The sequence below is a fragment of the Wolffia australiana genome, chromosome 5, assembly GCF_029677425.1.
Source record: "Wolffia australiana isolate 7733 chromosome 5, ASM2967742v1".
In the NCBI taxonomy this organism is placed as follows: Eukaryota; Viridiplantae; Streptophyta; class Magnoliopsida; order Alismatales; family Araceae; genus Wolffia; species Wolffia australiana.
This window is the reverse complement of record NC_135839.1, coordinates 19,398,795-19,418,968: the sequence shown is the minus strand read 5'-3', so window position 1 is coordinate 19,418,968 and position 20,174 is coordinate 19,398,795. Positions and strand designations below refer to the sequence as shown.

Here is a 20,174-nt window from a genome sequence, read left to right as displayed (position 1 = left end):
GAACTTTTTGCTCTGAATTTTTTTATTACACTAACTGGAATGTAATGCATGTTCACTCGTTCTAAAGCATATATGCAACTTGTCTAACATTTAGTGCATGATTTTATATATTCGCTGTCCCAATTCTCTGACTAGGTGAGGACAGATTTTTCAAAAACATAGCATATGAAGGATTCCATTTTGATAGTTGATTAAAAAATATGTTTTCCATATTGCAGTGAACTTTAGTTTAAGAAAATTTCAATGCATCAGAAAATGGAACAGAAGAGACTCTTGTTACAGCAGATTTAAGTTCTCATTCTTCATTTTGCATTACCCTTAATTCTCCAATTTTCAGCTTGGGCAGATCAAATAGGACAGCATAAAAACTCCAAACCAACTTTTAAAAGAATGGGACGGCTGATACAACTACGAGGAGGGATGATAAACTACTCCAAGATCAAGGCAGAACATCCAAAAAACCTTATAAGTGACGACGTAAGCATAGGCCCGGTACTAAACTGGCCACTAGCAAGACATGGTAAAAGATGGGGTAAAAAAAATAAAAATAGACTTGGTATAACCTTTAATATTACAGCAAAAGGACTATAATAACAGCAGTTACAATCTTCATTGATCTTCCTCTACGTGTAAAGAATGATTTCTTTTTGCTGATAAGACGCCGCCCATTCACTTCCAACCATGATTTTCTGATAAACGGTCAAACAATTCATTTCTCATTAACAACCATTTTCCACGTCATTTCTAGGCGGGAATAGGGCAACTCCCTCCACGTGTCCGACGCTACCGGATATCTCACTCTAATCGGACGGGTACAATCAAGCCACGTTTTCCCCCTTTTCGTGCTATTTAAAGAAGCCCTCTACTTTATGAAATTACTAAAGTAGCCCCATAACGCCTCCTTTCTTATTCCTTCTGCTTGTTCTTGTACAGTTGTATTCAACTGCTCCAACTTTTTCTCTGTTCATCGCCGTTCTCTGAATTTGGGGGAGAGATGCGCGTGCGGATCGGCGATTGATGGCGGAAATCAAGATTCATGCAAAATCTGTTGTTTGATGGCGGAAATCAAGATTCAAGCAAAACCTGTTGATTGATGACGGCGATCAAGATTCAAGCAAAATCGGTTGATTGATGGCGGCGATCAAGATTCAAGCAAAATCTGCTGATTGATGGCGGCCATTAAGATTCAAGCAGAGTTTTGTGTTGACCGATGAAATGGCGGTGGCCGTAGCAACTCTCGCTCGATTCCTGCTCGTTTTGTTCGCGCTCTTCGATTTCGTCCGAGTCGATTGCGATATTTTGCCGTTGTATTTGGTTCGAGAACCGTCTTCCGCGCCGTCGCAACCTCCGGAACCGTCTTCGCTGTCGTGCGAAGAGGATTTGCACGGCGTTGGTTCTTTGGACACCGTCTGTCAGCTAAATGAGGATCTGTCGGTCTCCGAGGATTTGTACATCGAAGGGAAGGGCAGTCTTGTGTTTTTCCCCGGCGTCGGTCTGCGGTGCTCCCAGCCTGGTTGCTCAATAGTGTTTGATCTTCTCGGGGAGTTGAAGCTGGGGAACAAGTCTGTGATTGAGGCGGGAAGGGTCGACGTTCGGGCGAGCAATATCAGCTTAGCCGAAGGTTCTGTGGTGAATACGACGGCTTTAGGAGGAGAACCTCCTTCGCAGACGAGTGGAAGGCCTAGCGGGATTCATGGAGATGGGGGCGGCCATGGTGGCAGAGGGGCGAGCTGTTACAGGAAAGAGGGGCAAGCCCCGGAAGATTCTTGGGGTGGTGATGCTTATTCTTGGTCGACCTTGATGCAGCCTGACAGCTATGGTAGCAGAGGAGGGACGACGAGCAGGGAGAAAGACTATGGGGGTGGAGGAGGAGGATGTATCAAGTTTAATGTCACTGGGTTCGTTCAGGTGGATGGTCTTCTCGCTTGTAATGGTGGAGATGGCGGGCTTAAAGGCGGTGGAGGCTCAGGCGGGAGCGTTTACATCTTGGCTCTTAAAATGTGAGTTGTTTTGTTCGTTTGATTTCTTTGGATTGATTCTTATTCATGGTTATAAACTTGGTCGATTGCCCATCTGTTAGTTTACAAAGAAGCGGAAACAACCCAGACCTAATCAGTAATTTACGATACATTACATGTAGGGAGATTTTATTTGTAGTAGTTTCAAGATAAGTGAGAATGTCCTGTATGCATGGTATTCCTGATGTCATGTCTTCTTTTTCATCGCAATCATCCTGTTAATGATTCGGCGATGACTTGTGGTGTGAAGTTTTATTATCCAACATGAACGTTAATCACTTTCGTAAGAAAAGCATGAACGTTAATCCATATGCAGTGTTCAAGAGAATTTTACGAGTTTAATTCTTTCATCATGTATCTTTGTGCACCCATGTTTGGTAATATATTATTTTTGGAATCAAAGAAAGGTATTGAAAACTTTATCAATGAAGTTATTTGTTTTGGGGGAAGAATATCAACTCTATGCGGACAATTAAAATGGACGATAAGGACAATTAAAAGAAGAAAGGAGGCGGCTTGTACTAATCAATCTCCATAGAGTTTGAATATCAGAGTAGCCTACATAGGTATGGATTAACGGTTCAACTCCACTTACTTTTTAGGTACATTAACATTCGGTATAAAATAAATGAAACTCTCTGGGGTAAAATTTTCGTTTTTAGGGTCCAATGATCATAATGCAAGGTCATTATGGGTATACCAGTAAAAACTAAGCGATCCTTGCCTTCAGTGTTGTAAAGCACATTGTATTCTGGCGGAAAGTTACTAATTCCTTCAGTGTGATAGTTTCTGTGGCATAGAAGGCATCACATTTATTACCTGAAAATGTCTTAAAATTGTAGTAAATTCTGTTTTACAGCCAGTTAAACCTTTTTAACTAGATTCAAGTACAATGATGAGTCTGAAAAAGTGGAAGTGTTGGCTATGGAAAGTAATTATTTGTTCGCCGCATTTTGATAACACTTAAATCACCCCTTGCCTAATTTTGGTTTTGAACATTATCAGGTAGTTAGGTTATGGGTGTAGTTATTAGTCCCCCTGTCTTCCAGTATTTTTAAATAAGGAGATTTGTGTGAAATTCGGCATACGAATCTGTCTGTAGTGAGCTCCTTTTATCATAATTCCTCTTCTGTTGGTTCCCACAATGTTGATCTCCGCCAAAATTTGATTTGAAAATTTATTCGGTGGATGGGTTTAGCCATCCTGTCTTCCGGAATCTTCTAATAATGTTTTTAGATAGGACGGATGACACAAAAATCGATCTATGGCTTGTTAAACTGGATTATTTTATCGAATGACCTTGATCCGTTTGATATCTTCTTGTCCATAAATGAGCGCATTTAGGTTTTCGGTATTTTGAACCCGTAATGATTAGTCTATTTTATGACGATTTCTATTGAAAACTCTTAATTTGGAGCTCATCTTATTCATCTTATTTTCACTTTTTTGCTCTCGTAAAGGAATGGAGTTGGAAATATCAGTGCTTCTGGAGGCAGCGGATATGGTGGAGGTGGTGGAGGGAGAGTTTCATTGCACGTGTACAGCAGGCATAATGATCCAAAGATATTTGTGCAAGGTGGGTTCATAGTCGTTTGAAGTTTCTCTCAACTGTTGGGCAAGATCAGTATGGCGTTAATTTTGTTGTATGTATTTTTTTACATAGTTTCTCATACGATCCCTATCGTATCTAGGAAATTCCTGTCATTTTACCTGGAAGGGGTATTTTCGTTATTTCAACTCTACATATCCTCTATAAATAAGGCAGCCCATCTTATTTGGGGGCAGTCAAGAAGTATATGGAATTCAATGGTCCCCAAATCTCCAATGACGCTTTTCCCGCTGCTTTCTTCCCTCTGCCGATGATCTTTCTGGCACTTACCCTCTCTCTTTCTCTCTGAGTTCGTGGCGACAATCTTACCACCCGTTCTCCTCAATCCGCAATAAAAGCACCCTGGTTCTTATAACTTTTTCTGCTCTTATCAACTGTTTTTAATACCAAGTTCAACAATTTCCTGCCTCGCATGCTTTGAGGGGAAGTCCCTTCAATCCAAAAAATGTTGGATTGGTTTTATAAAAGTAAGATGGATTATTTCTCTCCTACAAGAAAATTAGAAAATAACTATGGCATTGACGGTTAAATTTATGCAATTTGATTTACTTTTCGAATTTAATTAAGAGAGAATGGCACGGTTTGTTATTATTGTTGAGAGCCCCATCATTGCAGTTCTGCCCTGGGGTAAGTTTTGGAAGAAAGAAATGGCTTCCATGAGACGCTGGGGGAAAGACAACTATCTACCATTTAGTTTCCTTTGTTCATTGTTTCTCTATTTGCTATACTTGATATAAGGAGACCAACAAACTTCGATATTTTTACTTATTGTTTCTCTATTTCTCTCACTCTAGGGGGCGAGAGCCTTGGCTGTGAGGACAATAATGGTGCTGCGGGGACATTTTATGATGCTGTCTCACGCAGCCTCATTGTAGACAATTGCAACTCCTCTACACAAACTGATACACTTCTTCTAGAGTTTCCGTTTCAACCTTTATGGACAAACATAATTATCAGGAACTCCGCAAAAGTTGTAGTTCCTCTCTTGTGGAGTCGTGTGCAGGTGAGTTACTGCCTCCTATCTGATGTATACCATTCTGTTTTTAGTTGTTTCTGATATACTTTTGTCCAAGTGTTTTACCCTGTTGAAAAGTGTTGAATTGCTGTAGGAGTCACTTTGCAGTTGCTTGGCATAACAAAGACCCAATGAAATCCGTATTATGTTCCCTATGAAACTCTTTGTAGTAGCGACAAATAGAAAACTTAAATCCTTTTTATACTTCTCGGTTCCTGGCCTCACTGATTTTGTTTTGATTTGACCTGGATCTCCGATTGTTTTTTTGCATCACTGTTGTACATCTATAGAATGTCAATGGCTGGAACTCTTCCTGAAAAACAGACTGAACGTTCACTGATAGATCAACTAGAGAAAACAAAGGTGAGAGGAAAAGGGTGAGTGCTCCTGGCTGGGGGTGAACCTCACCAGGAGAGGAATATGTCGGCAGTGTGAGACATTCTTCCCACGGACATGTCAGAAATGACTCAAAAGACAACGAAAATCAGCTGGAGCTGCATGTGGGGCCTGCAGATGAGAGGCCATTTAAAGGGGGAAACTCAGCGGGAAACGTGAGACTTCTGTTGGTTTCAACAGCAGGACGATTGGAGAGACCGGAGGCCAGAGCAGCAGACGTCCGCAGCTGGGGGAAGAGAGGATTGACCTGAGGGGATATCACTTCTCAATCTATCTTTCTTTCTTTCTTCTTTTTTTGGAAATATTCTTTCTTCTTCAGTGTTTTTCTTGATTTTAGCATTCACTACTCTACGTGAGGAATTGCAATTGAAGAATCATTCCAGATTCATCGTTTGGGCTTGATTTATGAAGTGTGTATCACTGGGTTATGGAAATGCAAGGGCTAGAGATTCAAGAGGTTCCCCAGTGTTTAATTTTTGTATGATACAGGGTGACGGAAGGAGCCCACCGCCCCGGGAGCAAGGGAATAAACCCTGGAAAATCAGTTGTATAGCTCATTTTTCAGTTGATTCTATATGCCTTGAATCGGTAGATAGGCTATACCAATTTTACATTTAACTCCCTTGATAAAACCATTCAGACCTTGGTTTTCTCTCTTTGATGCTCTGCATTCTGGTGGCAACAAACAAGAGGCTGACGGCTAGGGTTTGAATAAGCCAAAAGTCACATTTCATTACTTCAGAACTGGCTTAGATACTAGCCAATAGACAATAGTATGTGGACCCCACTTCCTAGAATAAGTCACGTGATCCACTAACATGTTGTTAAGGTACTGATAATACCTTCTCACCAAATATCAGTTATATCAAGATCCAAGTAGCGAGATCACTAATAACAGCTGAACTAATCGCAATAGAGATAATGCTATCAGTGCACGATGAGAATTAGATTGACTGATCGTTCAGGTAAATCCTTTCGACAAGAGATGAACAATAACCCCAGATCCGCAAGCGACCAACAACTGGAAACGAGATACAGTGTTTCTTGGTAAATCAAATGTGAAACAATATAATGAACTCCCTGGAAGGAGGAAGGAAGTAGACACTGTCAAACGAATCGGCCAACAGCCTGTGCCAGGAGGATCTCAAGTCGCTCTGAGCTTCCGATAATAACTTCTCAATGCCTCTTCCTTAGCTCGCCCTTTTCTGTTATATTGATTCTTCTTGCCTTCCCGCTCTTATTATGTTATTCCCACGTGATGCTCAGTTGGCTCGTGTGATGCTATTTTCCCTCTGTCGCTTTGTTTGGTAAGTCCTGGTTTGTTGCTTATCACATGTGAGCCACCTATAACCGTGGCCCACACACAACACTTTAAAGAGTTGTTTTCAAAAAAGCGCCTTAAAGAAATAAATAACAAACTGGATGGGCCACTTGTAGTGGCAGTCTCTAATCAACACTCCCCCTCAAGTTGGGTTTGACTGTAGATCATGGCCAACAAGTTGACCAACTGCTGGAACAGTGGTCCTGGTGGCCCTTAGGTCAAAATATCTGAAGTCTGCACTGCGGATCCCACAAACACTGGATTAATGATGCCTGGCTCAGTTTCACACAGTGCTTTTTCAGTTGAATGTGCTTGGTCTGATAATGTGGGACAGGATTTTGTGCTATAGCTATTAACTGACTTGTTTTCACAATAAAAAATTATACTCCGGTTAATATGAAGGCCAAATTCCTGAAGTATTTCTTGAATTCACAGAGCTTTGCATACTCCTCTCACCATTGTTCTATACTCTGCTTCTGCACTGGAGTGGGACACTATCTCCTGTTTCTTACTTCTCCAAGTTACGAAACTTCTTCCGATAAATGCACAATAGCCAGTAGTGGAACAGCTTTCAACAATACATGACCTTGCCCGATGCTTGCCTACCATATGCCCAGGTCAGTGTCCTACAGAGGTCTCCTGTCGGAGAGCAAAGTTCTCGTCATGTTGGAATTCTGGGAAGCAAGCTTTAACTTGGAGAGGCTGAATTTTGGTTGATAGACAGAACTCATCCAGAGCCGTGTTCCTTGCTGGCACTACTGCTTGTTTTGAAAGTCTCTATGAACATGCTACCCTGGTCAGACGCTACAGTGTTTGAAATTTCACGGTGGATTGTGTCCTGGATAAAGATGTCCGTGATGTCTGTTGTAGATAATACTGTGGCGAATGACAAATATAGTGACTATATGTCCTTAGGCGTTCAATCATGACCATGATGTCATTAGAACTGCCAGAGCGAGGAGGCCTTTTCACGAAATTCGGTGAAATTTCTTCTCAAATGTAGTGGGGATAGGCAGCAGCTGCGGGTGATACACAGTAGAATGATGTGACGATTTTTATTTCAGCAAATGTGGTGCCGACTGTTGTACCTCTTGTCGTTTGTATTTCAACCTCTGATGCTGTGATATGTGTCCATGGAACTCCCTGTGGATGCACGGGCAGAGAGTTGACGAAGGAAGCAGGACAGCTTGCCGTTGAAACATGAGAAACCCCTCCCTGATGACATAGCCCGTCTAGATGGAGCTCCTGCACGTGCTTGTGCAACCCAGCATCAGTGGCAAGCTCCTGCCATAAGGTGCTGAAATCCTGCCAGTCTAATGTAAACATGGAGCACAGAAATAACCACTGTCTGAACAGAGAAAGCTCATTGCTGACAGTGTTCTGGTGGCCCTCCTTACAATGTAAAGAATTGAGAACCCTTGGAGTTTTGTAAGTCATTTCTGACACGGACCTTGTAACTCGTGTTTCTGAAGCTGGTACTTAAAGCTGTCCACTTGTCCAGCCTGCTGGATCTTTCTCTCTCTCATTACCGTTCATGATTCAATAGTCTGATGCCTATCATTCCATCACTGGGACGGGATCCTATTTCTCTAATCCTCTGGTTTGCTTTCCCCTCAGTTGGTTACTTATGATCTTAATTTCCTCAGTTTTTTCAGCTTCAACTGTAAATCTCAACTTTTGTTATAGATCACATGGTTTTAAACATCTTATGTCATATGTTTCCTGTCTCGAAGTTACCTTTTTCATGATTTTTGGCAGGTTCAAGGGCAATTTAGTTTGCTACAAAGCAGCGTTTTAAGCTTTGGCCTTGTACGTTATCCCTATTCTGAATTTGAGCTGATGGCGGAGGAGCTTCTAATGAGTGACTCCATAATCAGGGTAATGTGCTTGGTTCGTGTCATTTCATTCTCATGTTTGATGAAGCTAAAATAGGTGCCGTTCAGGGGATTCCCAACCTGATATTACATCCCAAATTCATTTTTTCCATGGTTGTTTGGGTGACTTTTTATCCTCGTGCTTTTTACATCCGTGTTATCCTTTCCACTTATTTATTCCCCAAAATTAAATGAAATAGAAAGGTTAGAAGATATGTTTTCTGAGGCCTCAAGTCTTTTGTGTTTTTACTCAAATACAGGTGAATGGTGCTCTCCGGATGTCTGTAAAAATGCTTCTAATGTGGAATTCTAAATTGTTCATAAATGGCGGAGGGGATGCAATAGTTGCCACATCCTTGCTTGAAGCCAGCAACTTGATTGTTCTGAGGGTATGATATTGTATTTGTCTAGTTGATAGTTGATGCTCCAACATTTCAACTCAATACTGGCGTTATGTCACTGTATTTTCCAAGCAGGAGGCCTCAGTGATACATTCAAACTCCTTTTTGGGAATCCATGGACAAGGACTTCTTAATCTTTCTGGATCTGGAGATGTGATTGAAGCGCAGCGCTTGGTTCTTTCTCTGTTTTACAGTATTCAGGTAACCCATGTAGTTGATTATTATCTCCATATAGTTCGCTATGCCTTGTACCCGTGGATGATCATTTCTTTGTGTATTTCTGGTCCCCCTTTATAGCTTGGTCCTGGATCCACTCTGCGTGGTCCTTTGGAGAATGCAACAAGCCATGAGTTGTGAGTCAATTGATAAGGTTTTAGTTCTTCCTTTCCGAGAGGGATAGTTGGTTATGGATTAATTTACATTTTAGGGCTCCTAAATTGAGTTGCGATGTTGAAGAATGCCCCACTGAAGTTCTCCATCCCCCAGAGGACTGCAATGTGAATGCATCGCTTGCCTTCACTCTGCAGGTGCCGTATTTTCATTTGTCATTTTTAATCCGTTTTTTTTGTATTTATATAATTATTACTGATCACATTTTCACTCGTGGATGTTGAGCTATTCAATCTCTGAAATGTTTTCAGATTTGCCGAGTAGAGGATATTACTATTTCTGGTATTTTACAAGGAAATGTCATCCATTTCCATCGAACAAGATCCGTTGTTGTGCAACCATCAGGGGTAATTAGCGCTTCTGGTCTTGGTATGAACCTTTCTTGTTAGAATTGTCTTGATTATGAGGGTTAGTTGCGTATTCATGCATAGCCATGCACAGGTTGCCGGGGTGGTCTTGGAAAAGGAAAGGTCCTGAGTAATGGTCTCGGTGGAGGTGGGGGTCATGGTGGAAATGGCGGAGATGGTTTCTTTAATGAATCTTTTGTAGAAGGTGGAGTTAAGTATGGTAGTGCGTATTTACCATGTGAGCTTGGAAGCGGAAGCGGGGATGAAACCTTGGGCTCGTCAACCGCTGGCGGGGGCATTATAGGTACGACACATATCTTCTGCAACCAGGCAATAAAATTGTTGCTTGTTAAATAGCCATTGTGTGAAAACGATTAAGACACCTGATCTGGGCCTTTCATGGATAGATACTTCATTGAAATTAAAATACTACACTCTCTTCTGAAACGTGATAGAGAGAAATACTTCAACCATCAGAGCTTTGAGAAGTCATCAGCTCTCTGACATATGTTGACTTGGAATTAAGATCAATAAAATTGCGCTTAAGAAGGTGCTCAAGCTGAAAACAAAAAAAAAACTGTATCTCATAACTGCAGAGAAACTTTGTGATTACTTCTGAGAAATAAAAACTATAGGGAAATGGAAAGAACTGTGAAAAAAATCAAATTTTATTGAAAAACAAACCACACTTCATAATCATTCTTTTTTTTTTATTCTTCTTACAGTGTCTGAAATAAAACCTCCTTTGATTTGCAGTGATGGGATCGTTGCTGTATTCTATATCTAGCTTGACTGTCTATGGCTCCATTGAGGCTGATGGAGAAAGTTTGAGAGCAAGTTTTGGAAATAGATTGTATGGAGTACTCGAGGGCGCTAGTGGGGGAATCGGTGGTGGATCTGGGGGAACAATTCTTTTGTTCCTGCACACTTTTCTGCTTTCAAATTCTTCTACTATTTCAAGTGTTGGTGGATATGGCAGTCATGCTGGTGGTGGGGGTGGGGGTGGTGGAAGAATTCACTTTCATTGGTCAGATATTGCCACAGGCGACGAGTATATTCCAGTTGCAACGGTGAATGGAGCCATAAATATAAGGTTTGTAATTTTTCTTGGATTCCAAGATAACTGTGATGCATTACTTTGATACTTGTTCTTGTGGGTTGCTAATGAATTTTAAAGTTACTTAGAGGTTAAGTGTTCCCTTTTCAATCTGTTTTTCCCTTAGTTTTATGTTCTTGGTCTTTGTTTAGTCATTTTTGTAATGACTTTCTCTATTAACTGTTGAGCTTTAGGGTTAAACGACAACATTTTTATCATCGCAGGGACAACGTTTTGTAGTATTTCATGTTTTTGTCGACTTGACTCCTTGCCCAGTGGGGATGTAGAGATAATAGTCAGAGAGAAGGGAGAAGAGACAAGGAAGAAAATCAATCTATTTCACCTCTCCTTTTATAGGAGAATTAACTAGCCGTTAATAACGGCTAGTGTTATAACGGCTATAAAAATAGCCGTTATAACTTACCCGAATCCGATAAGGATTCGGGTAATGGGTCTACCCGGACCCGCTACTGGATCTGCCTGGATCCGATAAGAAAAATAAAAATAAACATTCTTGGGCTTATAGATCCGCCTTTACATTTAACACTCCCCCTCAAGTGTAGGAATGGATATTTGCCATTCCAAGCTTGGATATCAAATGTTGAAGACTCTTGGTAGGCAGACCCTTTGTGAAGATGTCTGCGCATTGCTCTTCAGACTTGACATGCTCTGTCTTTAGTATCCCTCGTTCCAAGTGATCTTGAATATAGAAATGGTCGATGTTGACATGCTTCATCTTGTCGTGATCAACTGGGTCATGTGCTATACTAATTGCAGATTTGTTGTCGCAGCGGATGACAATTGGGCTTATATAGTTGATCTTCAGATCGTCCAGCATATGTTTAATCCACATGACTTCGTCAATCCCTTTTGACATAGCACGAAATTCAGCTTCCGTACTTGACTTGGATACAACACTTTGCTTCTCCAAGTCACCAGGTTTCCTCCAAGTATTGTACAATACCCAGTAGTTGACCTGTAATCAAGACGAGACCCCGCATAGTCAGAATCAGTGTATAAAGTAAGGCCAATTTTACCTGTTTTCCGGTAGGCGATGCCCAGTCCTGGAGTTCTCTTTAGGTACCTGAGAATTCTATTTACAGCTTGAAAATGAGAGTTTCTGGGTGAGTGCATAAATTGACTTAAGACATTTACTGCATAACAAATATCTGGTCTGGTATGTGACAGATATAAGAGTTTTCCAACAATACTTTGATATGAGTTAACATCTACTCTAGGTTCATCCTCATTGATAGTTAATTTATGATTGACTTCAATTGGTGTTTCATTTATGTGGCAATTGATATGCTTTGTTTCTTCTAATAGTTCTAGAATGTATTTTTGCTGTGTCATCAGAATTCCTTTGCTTGAGCATGCAAACTCTATTCCTAAGAAATACTTTAGGGGCCCCAATTGTTTAACTTGGAAGTTTTCATCCAGGTGCTGTTCGAGAATTTTCATTTCTTCTAGGTTGTTTCCTGTAATTATGATATCATCCACATATACTATCAAGATTGTTATCATTCTGTGAGATGTTTCCTTAAGGAACATGGTGTGTTCCCCATTACATTGCTTATATCCAAGATTCTTCATGGTTTGGGTAAATCTTCCAAACCATGCTCTAGGCGATTGCTTTAATCCATACAGGGCCTTTCTTAGTCTACATACCTTGCCTTGACTTGTTTTCCCTTCATAGCCTGGTGGAACATCCATGTAGATTTCTTCCTTTAGGTCGCCATGAAGGAAAGCATTTTTTATATCATACTGATTTAGAGGCCAGTCTAGATTGACTGCTAGTGATATTAAGATTCTGATGGTGTTCATTTTTGCTACAGGAGCAAATGTCTCCTGATAGTCGATTCCATAGGTTTGAGTATATCCCCTAGCTACAAGTCTAGCCTTATATCTTTCAAGACTGCCATCTGACCTGCATTTGAGTGTAAAGACCCATTTACACCCTACCGTTCTTTTATCCCTGGGTCGGTCCACAAGTTCCCATGTATTGTTCTGTATTAGTGCATTCATTTCCTCGTCCATTGCTTCTTTCCATCTGACATTCTTCATAGCTTCCTGTGGAGATTTTGGAATAGGTATATCTTGGATTTTGGTGAGAAAAACCTTGTAACTAGGTGATACCTTTTGATAGTTTAGGTAATTGAGTATTGAATAAGGAATTGGTTTCGCACAGTTCCTAGTTGCTTTTCTTACTGCGATTGGCCAATCATTCTCTCCAAGATTTTCTACACATGTCATTTCTCCCCCTTGAGTCGAAATTTCTCCCCCTTCACCCAAATCCGAGATCCCTTTGTTATTTTCCTTTCTCTTCCTCTTATAATATTTTGGGTATGGAGATACAAAATGGGGTTCAGATAAGTCATGTGTTCTCCTGGAAATGCCTGGATCATTGCAGGGTGGTTCTTCCTCATTCTCAGTTATGAAAGTAGGTAACTCCATTGCAGGAGTAGGGGAAGTCGCCTGATCAGGTTGGATTCCATTATTTTCCAGGGAGAGACTATCATCTTCACTCATAAGTAGGTGATGTGTGTCTTTATGACTCTCAGTACCCCTTGGCTTGTAGTAAAGTAGTTTTTCATCAAATACTACATCTTTGGTGACCATATATTTCCTAGTAATGGGATGATACATCTTGTATCCTTTCTGGGTAACAGAATATCCAACAAAGATGCATTTAAGTCTTTTTGTAGACCATTTGTTGTGTTTATATGTATGGTTATATACATAGCCAACACATCCAAAAATCTTTACGGGTAAACCAGTTTTCAGTTTTTCCGTTGGATAGTGGTTTTCCAGTAACTCTAGAGGGCTTTTGAATGCTAGAGTTTTTGAGGGTAGTCTATTTATGAGGTGAGTGGATGTCATTACAGCAAACCCCCACAGGTTTGCAGGGACATTTCCATGAATAAGGAGAGTTCTCCTCTTATCTACGATATCCCCTATTTTCCTTTCGGCAAGACCATTTTGCTGTGGGGCATAAGCACATGAAGTTTCATGTCTTATCCCTTCGGATCTGAAAAATTCCCTAAGCTCGTTATTAAGGAAATACTTGGCATTGTCAGTCCTGACTCCTTGAACTGGATCACCAAACTGTCTACGGATAAGGTTACACAGTCCCTTTAGGTTCTGACTAACTTCAGTCTTATTTTTGAGTAAGAATACCCAACTATATCTACTGAAGCCATCAGTGCACACAAGAAAGTAACGATGTCCCAGTATATCGATGTGTGGGGATGGTCCCCATACATCACAATGGATATTCTGAAATGGTTTGGTCATTCTGGTTTCACTCGGTGGGTAAGGAACCCTCTTGAATTTCCCTAATTGACAAGATTCACAAATGATATGTTCCACTGAAATATGTTCACATAAGTGTGGGTACATGCGTTTTAGAAGATGGAAGGAGGGATGACCCATCCTTTGATGAATCTCCATGATAGAGTCTCGGGGTGCTACTGCTGCCACCTTGGGGTTGTCTTTCATCAGGGTGCTAGGTAATGTCCAGGGTAGATAGTAGAGGCCGTTTTGAACTTTAGCTACTCCAATCTTCCACCCTTGATCCTTATGACATAAATAGGCATCCAAATTATCAAACAGTATATTATATTCCCTTATCTTGGGACATGTAACACATCGGTTATCTCACCAATGGGTTGGATGTTCACACTACCAATGCCTTCTACTTGAAGTAGGGTACCATCAGCAGTTTGAACGTGTTTTCCAGGAGCAATTTTTTCATATGTCGTGAAGATTTCTCTTCTTGATGACATATGGTCTGTTGCTCCTGAATCTAGGATCCAGGCCTTTTCTGGATTCCTAGTAAACAATGTAATATGGGTAAGTATTTCCTCTTTACCAGTATTAGCCATGGATGTGGATCCAATGACTGCACCTCCTGAGATGATTGACTTCATAGCTTGAAATTCTTGGATCATCTTTTGGAGGTCTTGGGCTGAAGGGAGGTTGTTTGAGTCTGCTGCTTCTTGCTGTGCTAAGTGGGCTCTGGCAATGTGTGGAGGTTTTCCATGAAGCTTCCAACATTTATCTCTAGTGTGGCCCCTTTTCTTGCAGTAGGTGCAGACCAGATCTTCTTGGTTGACCTTTTCAGTCCCAGTTGGGCAAGGAGTATGTTGGCCTTTAGTAGCATATGCAGTGTTCTCGATGACACCACGGTTTGCCTTTAAGCGACTCTCTTCTTGCATGGCTTTGGAAACTGCCTGGTCGAACGTAGGCTCTTCCTCCCTGTTGTATAGTTGACTCCTTATGAGCTCGAATTCAGGTCTGAGTCCTTGTAAGAGTTGACACAATCGATCAGTAGCCTGATGAGCTCTGGCGATTGGATCAATAGAAGGTGGTCGGCAGTGGTCCAACTCATTATGGATTGCCCTTAACTTGTTTGAATAAGTTAGGACATCCATATCTTCTTGCTTGAGAGTATATGCTTGTACAATGAGATCCAGTATTTTCGCCTTGTCTCCCCTCTTGGAGTGATTTCGGTGAATTGCTTCCCACAATTCCTTAGCTGTATCATAGGAAGAGAGACTGGTAAGCTGTTCAGATGCTATAGAATCTAGCATCCAGGCGAAGACAAACTCTTCTTCAGTTACCCATCTTGGAAAACTTGGGTGATCTTCATCTGGAAGACTTTCAAAGAGATGATGAGTGAGCTTCCTAGGCTTTAGGACGGCCTGGATGTTCCTCTCCCATAATAATAGATTATTGCCATTGAATATGTTGCATTTGCATCATAAGGAGTTTGGAAATACTAAAGAAAAGCTTGTTGGAATCAATATCTTTGATGAATTAAATTCCTTTGGACTTCAAATGGATTCTAAAGTTTTAGGCATAAAGTCTGTTAAAATGATTTGGCTATCCGCAAGTCTCATTCTGTTTTGTAATGCATCATCAAAATCCGAACTCATCATTATTCTTCAAAAAAATTATTCTATCTACTCCGTGCAATAAATAGGGCCCTAATGAAACTTCCCTGTTCAAATTATGGTTTATGCAGTGGCCTTTCACATCCTCCTTATCACTTTACATTACAACGTTTGATACATGTGTGGTTTTTTATGTCAGGGGTGGGTTGGGACAAGGTCGGGGATTCGCTGGAGAAGATGGAACTGTGACAGGCAAAGACTGTCCGAAGGGCCTCTATGGCATCTTCTGCGAGGTGATAACACGATTATGAGACTTATTAAAGACCATTCCATACTTGTTGCTGAGAGTATGGTGTTTAATGCAGCAATGCCCCCTGGGGACATTCAAAAATGTCACTGGCTCTGATGCAGAACTTTGTAGCCCATGCCCTTCATATCAACTCCCACGTCGTGCTGTTTATATAAACGTTAGAGGTACTGACTGGGTCATTTCATTTGTCCAAGATTGATGATGTTCATCTTTTGTTTGTGCGTTTTTTGATTTCTGTTGAGCGTCTAATTTCTTGAATATTACTTCTTATAGATGCTAATGTAAATTAATTTTTGGGAAATTACGTACTCTTGCTCAGCTTGGTGTCCTCATTTCTGCATTTAGATTTCTACTTCGCTTTCTGCAAGCAGAAAGTGACATGGAATTTCTTCATGTCATAGAATTGTAGGCACAATCTCAAAAGATCCAGAGGCTGAAGTGGAATAACGGTCTCGTTTCTCTTCTCTGTTGACCCAGTCAACGGGACATAAGTTTGTGTTGGTCTATCATATGTGTAATAAACACTTATACTTTGATCCTACTCCAAAATGTCTTCGTTGCTATTGTACAAAATTTAATTGCTTGGTATGGTTTCGAGTGAGAGTAGTTTCATTTTCTTGTGGGAAAAGAAAATGACAGAAAATATGTTAACTTTCTTATGCAGTGGATGTCTAACTACAAACTTCTTAAGTGAACTTTATATTTTCAAAGGGGATGTCATTGCCATCCTCTCATTCTATCTATCATTCTACTCTTTTGTTCATTATTGCATAAAATGATTCACCACGCTACCATTAGCTGTGATTCTTTATGTCTAAATACTAAATTTCTATCTAGTCACACTAATAGGCAGGACCATCATAAACAGGTGGAGTGGCTGACTCTCCTTGTCCTTATAAGTGCGTATCCGAGAGGTATCACATGCCTCACTGTTATACTGCCCTTGAAGAGTTAATATACACATTTGGTGGGCCCTGGTTGTTTGGGCTTCTCCTGTGCGGCCTACTTGTTCTGTTGGCACTGGTACTTAGCGTTGCTCGGATGAAGTTTGTCAACACTGATGAGCTGCCAGCTCCACCTCCCACATTACAGGCCGCGCACATAGATCATTCCTTTCCTTTTCTAGAATCATTAAATGAGGTTAGCTCTCTTCCTTCAATAGTTTCTGGGTAATTCTGTTGAAGGAGCAATCATGCACATTGGGACAAATTGTCACTTGCAGGTTTTGGAGACGAACAGAGCTGAAGAATCTCAGAACCACGTGCACCGACTGCATTTTATGGGTCCGAACACTTTTAGTGAGCCCTGGCACCTTCCCCACTCTCCCCCAAAGCAGCTATCTGAGATTGTGTAAGTTGTGATCCTTTCCTTTTGTTTCTGGTGTCTGTCATTGCTATTTTTGAAGCTGTCTTTAATTCCTTGGTGCTGCAGGTACGAGGATGCCTTTAACCGATTTGTGGATCAAGTCAATGCCCTCGCAGCTTATCAGTGGTGGGAGGGGTCTATCTACAGCATTCTTTCTATACTTGCCTATCCACTTGCATGGTCTTGGCAGCAGTGGCGCCGGAAAAAGAAACTACAACAGCTCCGTGAATTTGTTCGTTCCGAGTATGATCATTCCTGTTTGCGTTCCTGCCGTTCCCGCGCTCTCTATGAGGGGCTCAAGGTTATCTATGATGCTGTTTTTATGAATGCAACTACCCGATCAGTACCTTATTCCGCGTTATACTTGTTGCAGGTGGCTGCCACGCCAGATCTGATGCTGGCCCATGTGGATTTCTTTCTTGGGGGGGATGAGAAAAGACCTGATCTGCCTCCTCGTCTTCAGCAAAGATTTCCTATGTGTATAATCTTCGGAGGAGATGGGACTTACATGGCTCCTTTCACTCTTCATAGCGATAACATTCTTACCAGCCTCATGAGCCAGGTGTGGTGTCGTAATGACTCCTATAGCTCGCGTCAATTGTTGTTTCTTACTATTTAACGTTATTGTCTATATTGTAGGCTGTCCCGCCCACCATATGGTATCGGTTGGTTGCCGGGCTAAATGCGCAGTTGCGTCTGGTTCGCCATGGTCTTTTAAAGTTTACATTCCTGCCAGTCATCAGCTGGCTTCAGAGCCATGCAAATCCTGTTCTTGCTCTGCATGGGATACGTGTTGACCTCGCCTGGTTCCAGTGCACTCCGTTTGGTTACAACCAGTTTGGTCTCCTCGTCAGTGCTTCAGGTTCTGGAGAAATGTTGACAGAAAGTGACCTCGGGTCGATGAAGATCAGCCCACGCCCACGGTCATTCCTGCTCCCTGATTTTTGTCGGATAAGAATAATCATGAAGTCGGTAATTCACTACTTATCCACAAGAGTTGACTCTAAAAATAACGTAATTTAAGAGCAAGACAACCAACTTGTTAGGACCAAAGGTTATTGTGCTCTATAGTTTGGGTTCATTTACTTGCTGGTGAATTGGGAGCTTACAGGGCATAATTTGTTTCTCCAAATACTTGTGCACTCCTCCATCGCCTTTTTCTTCTCAATCAATTTACACTTTTTGCAGATGTTGATTTCTGTGTTTGTGCATAAGTTACTACATAAGAAAATAACTGATGTCAACTCAGAATCTTACTCTTTTCGCGATAAAAACTTTCAAATGTCAGAATTAAAGTTTAGATGTGGGTAAATTAACTCAAAAACTCATCTAAGGTAATGGGATATTATTTATGAAAGTTAAATTGATTGAAATTTTCCATGTTATTTTTTATGGACTCATCTAGTGTTTTAATATAATCAGCCATCCTGCCCTCAATTTTGCAGCCTGCATGGTTTCTCTGGAGAAGTTTCATCTGATCATCTGAGGGAGACGGAAACCCTTGTAACCCGCAAGAGGGTTGGTGGAGTCTTAAATGACATCAGCGTGCGCAATCTTGTGCACAAAAGAGATATGCTTTACCCCTTCTCCCTCGTGGTTCATAATACCAAGCCTATCGGTCACCAGGTAATTCTCCTTCCATTATTCCTTCTTGCAGATGATTACTAGAGTTCAGCATCAATAATGCCAATTATAAATGGATGATGAAGATGATAATCACAAATATCATCCTCCTCTTTCAAAGAGATCATCATCATCATCATCATCCATTGGTCTATTGTAATCTGTTTTCGAAGAGACGTCATCATGATTGTTAACCGTTGGTTTCCAATATGAGATAGAAAATTTAATCATGGTGTTCTAATCATCACTCTCATCCAATTATCTCCCAATTATAAAATAATGCATTTAATCATGTCACACTGATCATCATCGTCGTCAAAATTTGATGTCCGTCATCTTCATTGTTACTCTATTGCCACACACGAACGATAGTGACAGTGACAAATTGTTATCATTTGTCAACACTTGTCATTGTGCATGTCTCAGAGTTATCTTAATTGTTGTGCAGGATCTGGTAGGATTGATACTTTCGATTGTGCTTCTGGGAGACTTCAGCTTAGTTCTGCTCACACTGCTCCAGCTATATTCCATTTCTCTGGGAGATGTGTTCCTGGTTCTATTTGTTCTTCCCCTGGCCATACTCTCGCCTTTTCCTGCAGGGATCAATGCTCTCTTCAGCCATGGGCCTGGAAGATCGGCGGGCCTTGCCCGCGTATATGCTCTCTGGAATCTTACATCTTTGATCAACGTAGTAAGTTTCTCCTATAAAATTCCTCACCTATCCATTAATATTTAATATACGGAACATATCAAATGGTTTATAATTGGGATCTTAACTTAAACAGGTGGTGGCCTTCATCTGTGGGTTTGTGCACTACAAACCGCTGAGCCAGACACATGCCAACTTCCAGCCCTGGAACACGTGAGTGCGCGTTGACTTTGTTTTCTAATTTAACTATTTGTCGCCTCCGTTGACTGATGTGTAAAATTAGGGACGAGAGCGGGTGGTGGCTGTTCCCTGGCTCTCTGTTGCTCTGCAAATGCGTGCAAGCTTGGCTGATCGACTGGCACGTGGCGAATTTGGAGATACAGGATCGTTCTCTGTACAGCAAGGACCCGGACATCTTCTGGCAATCTTAGAAACCAGCCGGCTTGTCGTGTTGAACTCGTCTTTTTTGGAGTTTTTGGCAAGCGGCAGGAAGAATGTACGAGACGCGGTGTCAGGTCTGTTGTTCTTGCCCTGTACATATCCGGCAGGCAGGCTTTCTTGGGCCACTTATTCTTTGTGAGAAAGTACCCCGGTGCCGCCTTTTTTATGCGGCTGTTTTGTCTGATCAGCTTTTAGAGGAAGTAAGTTTTTGCTCATTAAATGCCCTCCAATTCTTTTCTAATCTGGATGTTAGTGGTGAGTTCTCTTTGTTTTCTGACTCGCGGAAAGAAAAAGAAGATAAAAACTGTTTTCCCCACCGCCCAATTTAATTATTGTGTTTCTGGTTATGACAGCCTCCAATGACTTCTATGAGAAATTTGTCTTGTTCCTTCTTAACCTGGTATTTTTCTAGAAAAGGAGACCT

General features: G+C 41.2%; 1 protein-coding gene across 2 annotated transcripts; it reads left to right on the top strand.

Moving 5' to 3' along the window:
• The first annotated feature begins 929 nt into the window (after nucleotides 1-929).
• On the top strand, nucleotides 930-19,970 carry LOC144703731 (uncharacterized). Of its 2 annotated transcripts, XM_078575978.1 has the most exons (22): nucleotides 931-2,000; nucleotides 3,479-3,594; nucleotides 4,422-4,630; nucleotides 8,118-8,237; nucleotides 8,494-8,622; nucleotides 8,710-8,835; nucleotides 8,932-8,987; nucleotides 9,062-9,161; nucleotides 9,276-9,393; nucleotides 9,466-9,675; nucleotides 10,128-10,464; nucleotides 15,562-15,655; nucleotides 15,728-15,836; nucleotides 16,541-16,812; nucleotides 16,895-17,022; nucleotides 17,104-17,338; nucleotides 17,411-17,599; nucleotides 17,677-17,960; nucleotides 18,483-18,663; nucleotides 19,109-19,351; nucleotides 19,446-19,522; nucleotides 19,593-19,970. In XM_078575978.1, the coding sequence occupies exons 1-22, from the start codon at nucleotides 1,216-1,218 to the stop codon at nucleotides 19,738-19,740; spliced, it is 4,266 nt and encodes a 1,421-aa protein (XP_078432104.1). In that variant the 5' UTR covers nucleotides 931-1,215; the 3' UTR covers nucleotides 19,741-19,970. The 2 variants fall into 2 exon arrangements, with proteins under 2 accessions (XP_078432105.1, XP_078432104.1); XM_078575979.1 differs by lacking the exons at nucleotides 19,109-19,351; nucleotides 19,446-19,522; nucleotides 19,593-19,970 and having other exon boundaries at nucleotides 930-2,000; nucleotides 17,677-18,009; nucleotides 18,483-18,655.
• Nucleotides 19,971-20,174: the final 204 nt, after the last annotated feature.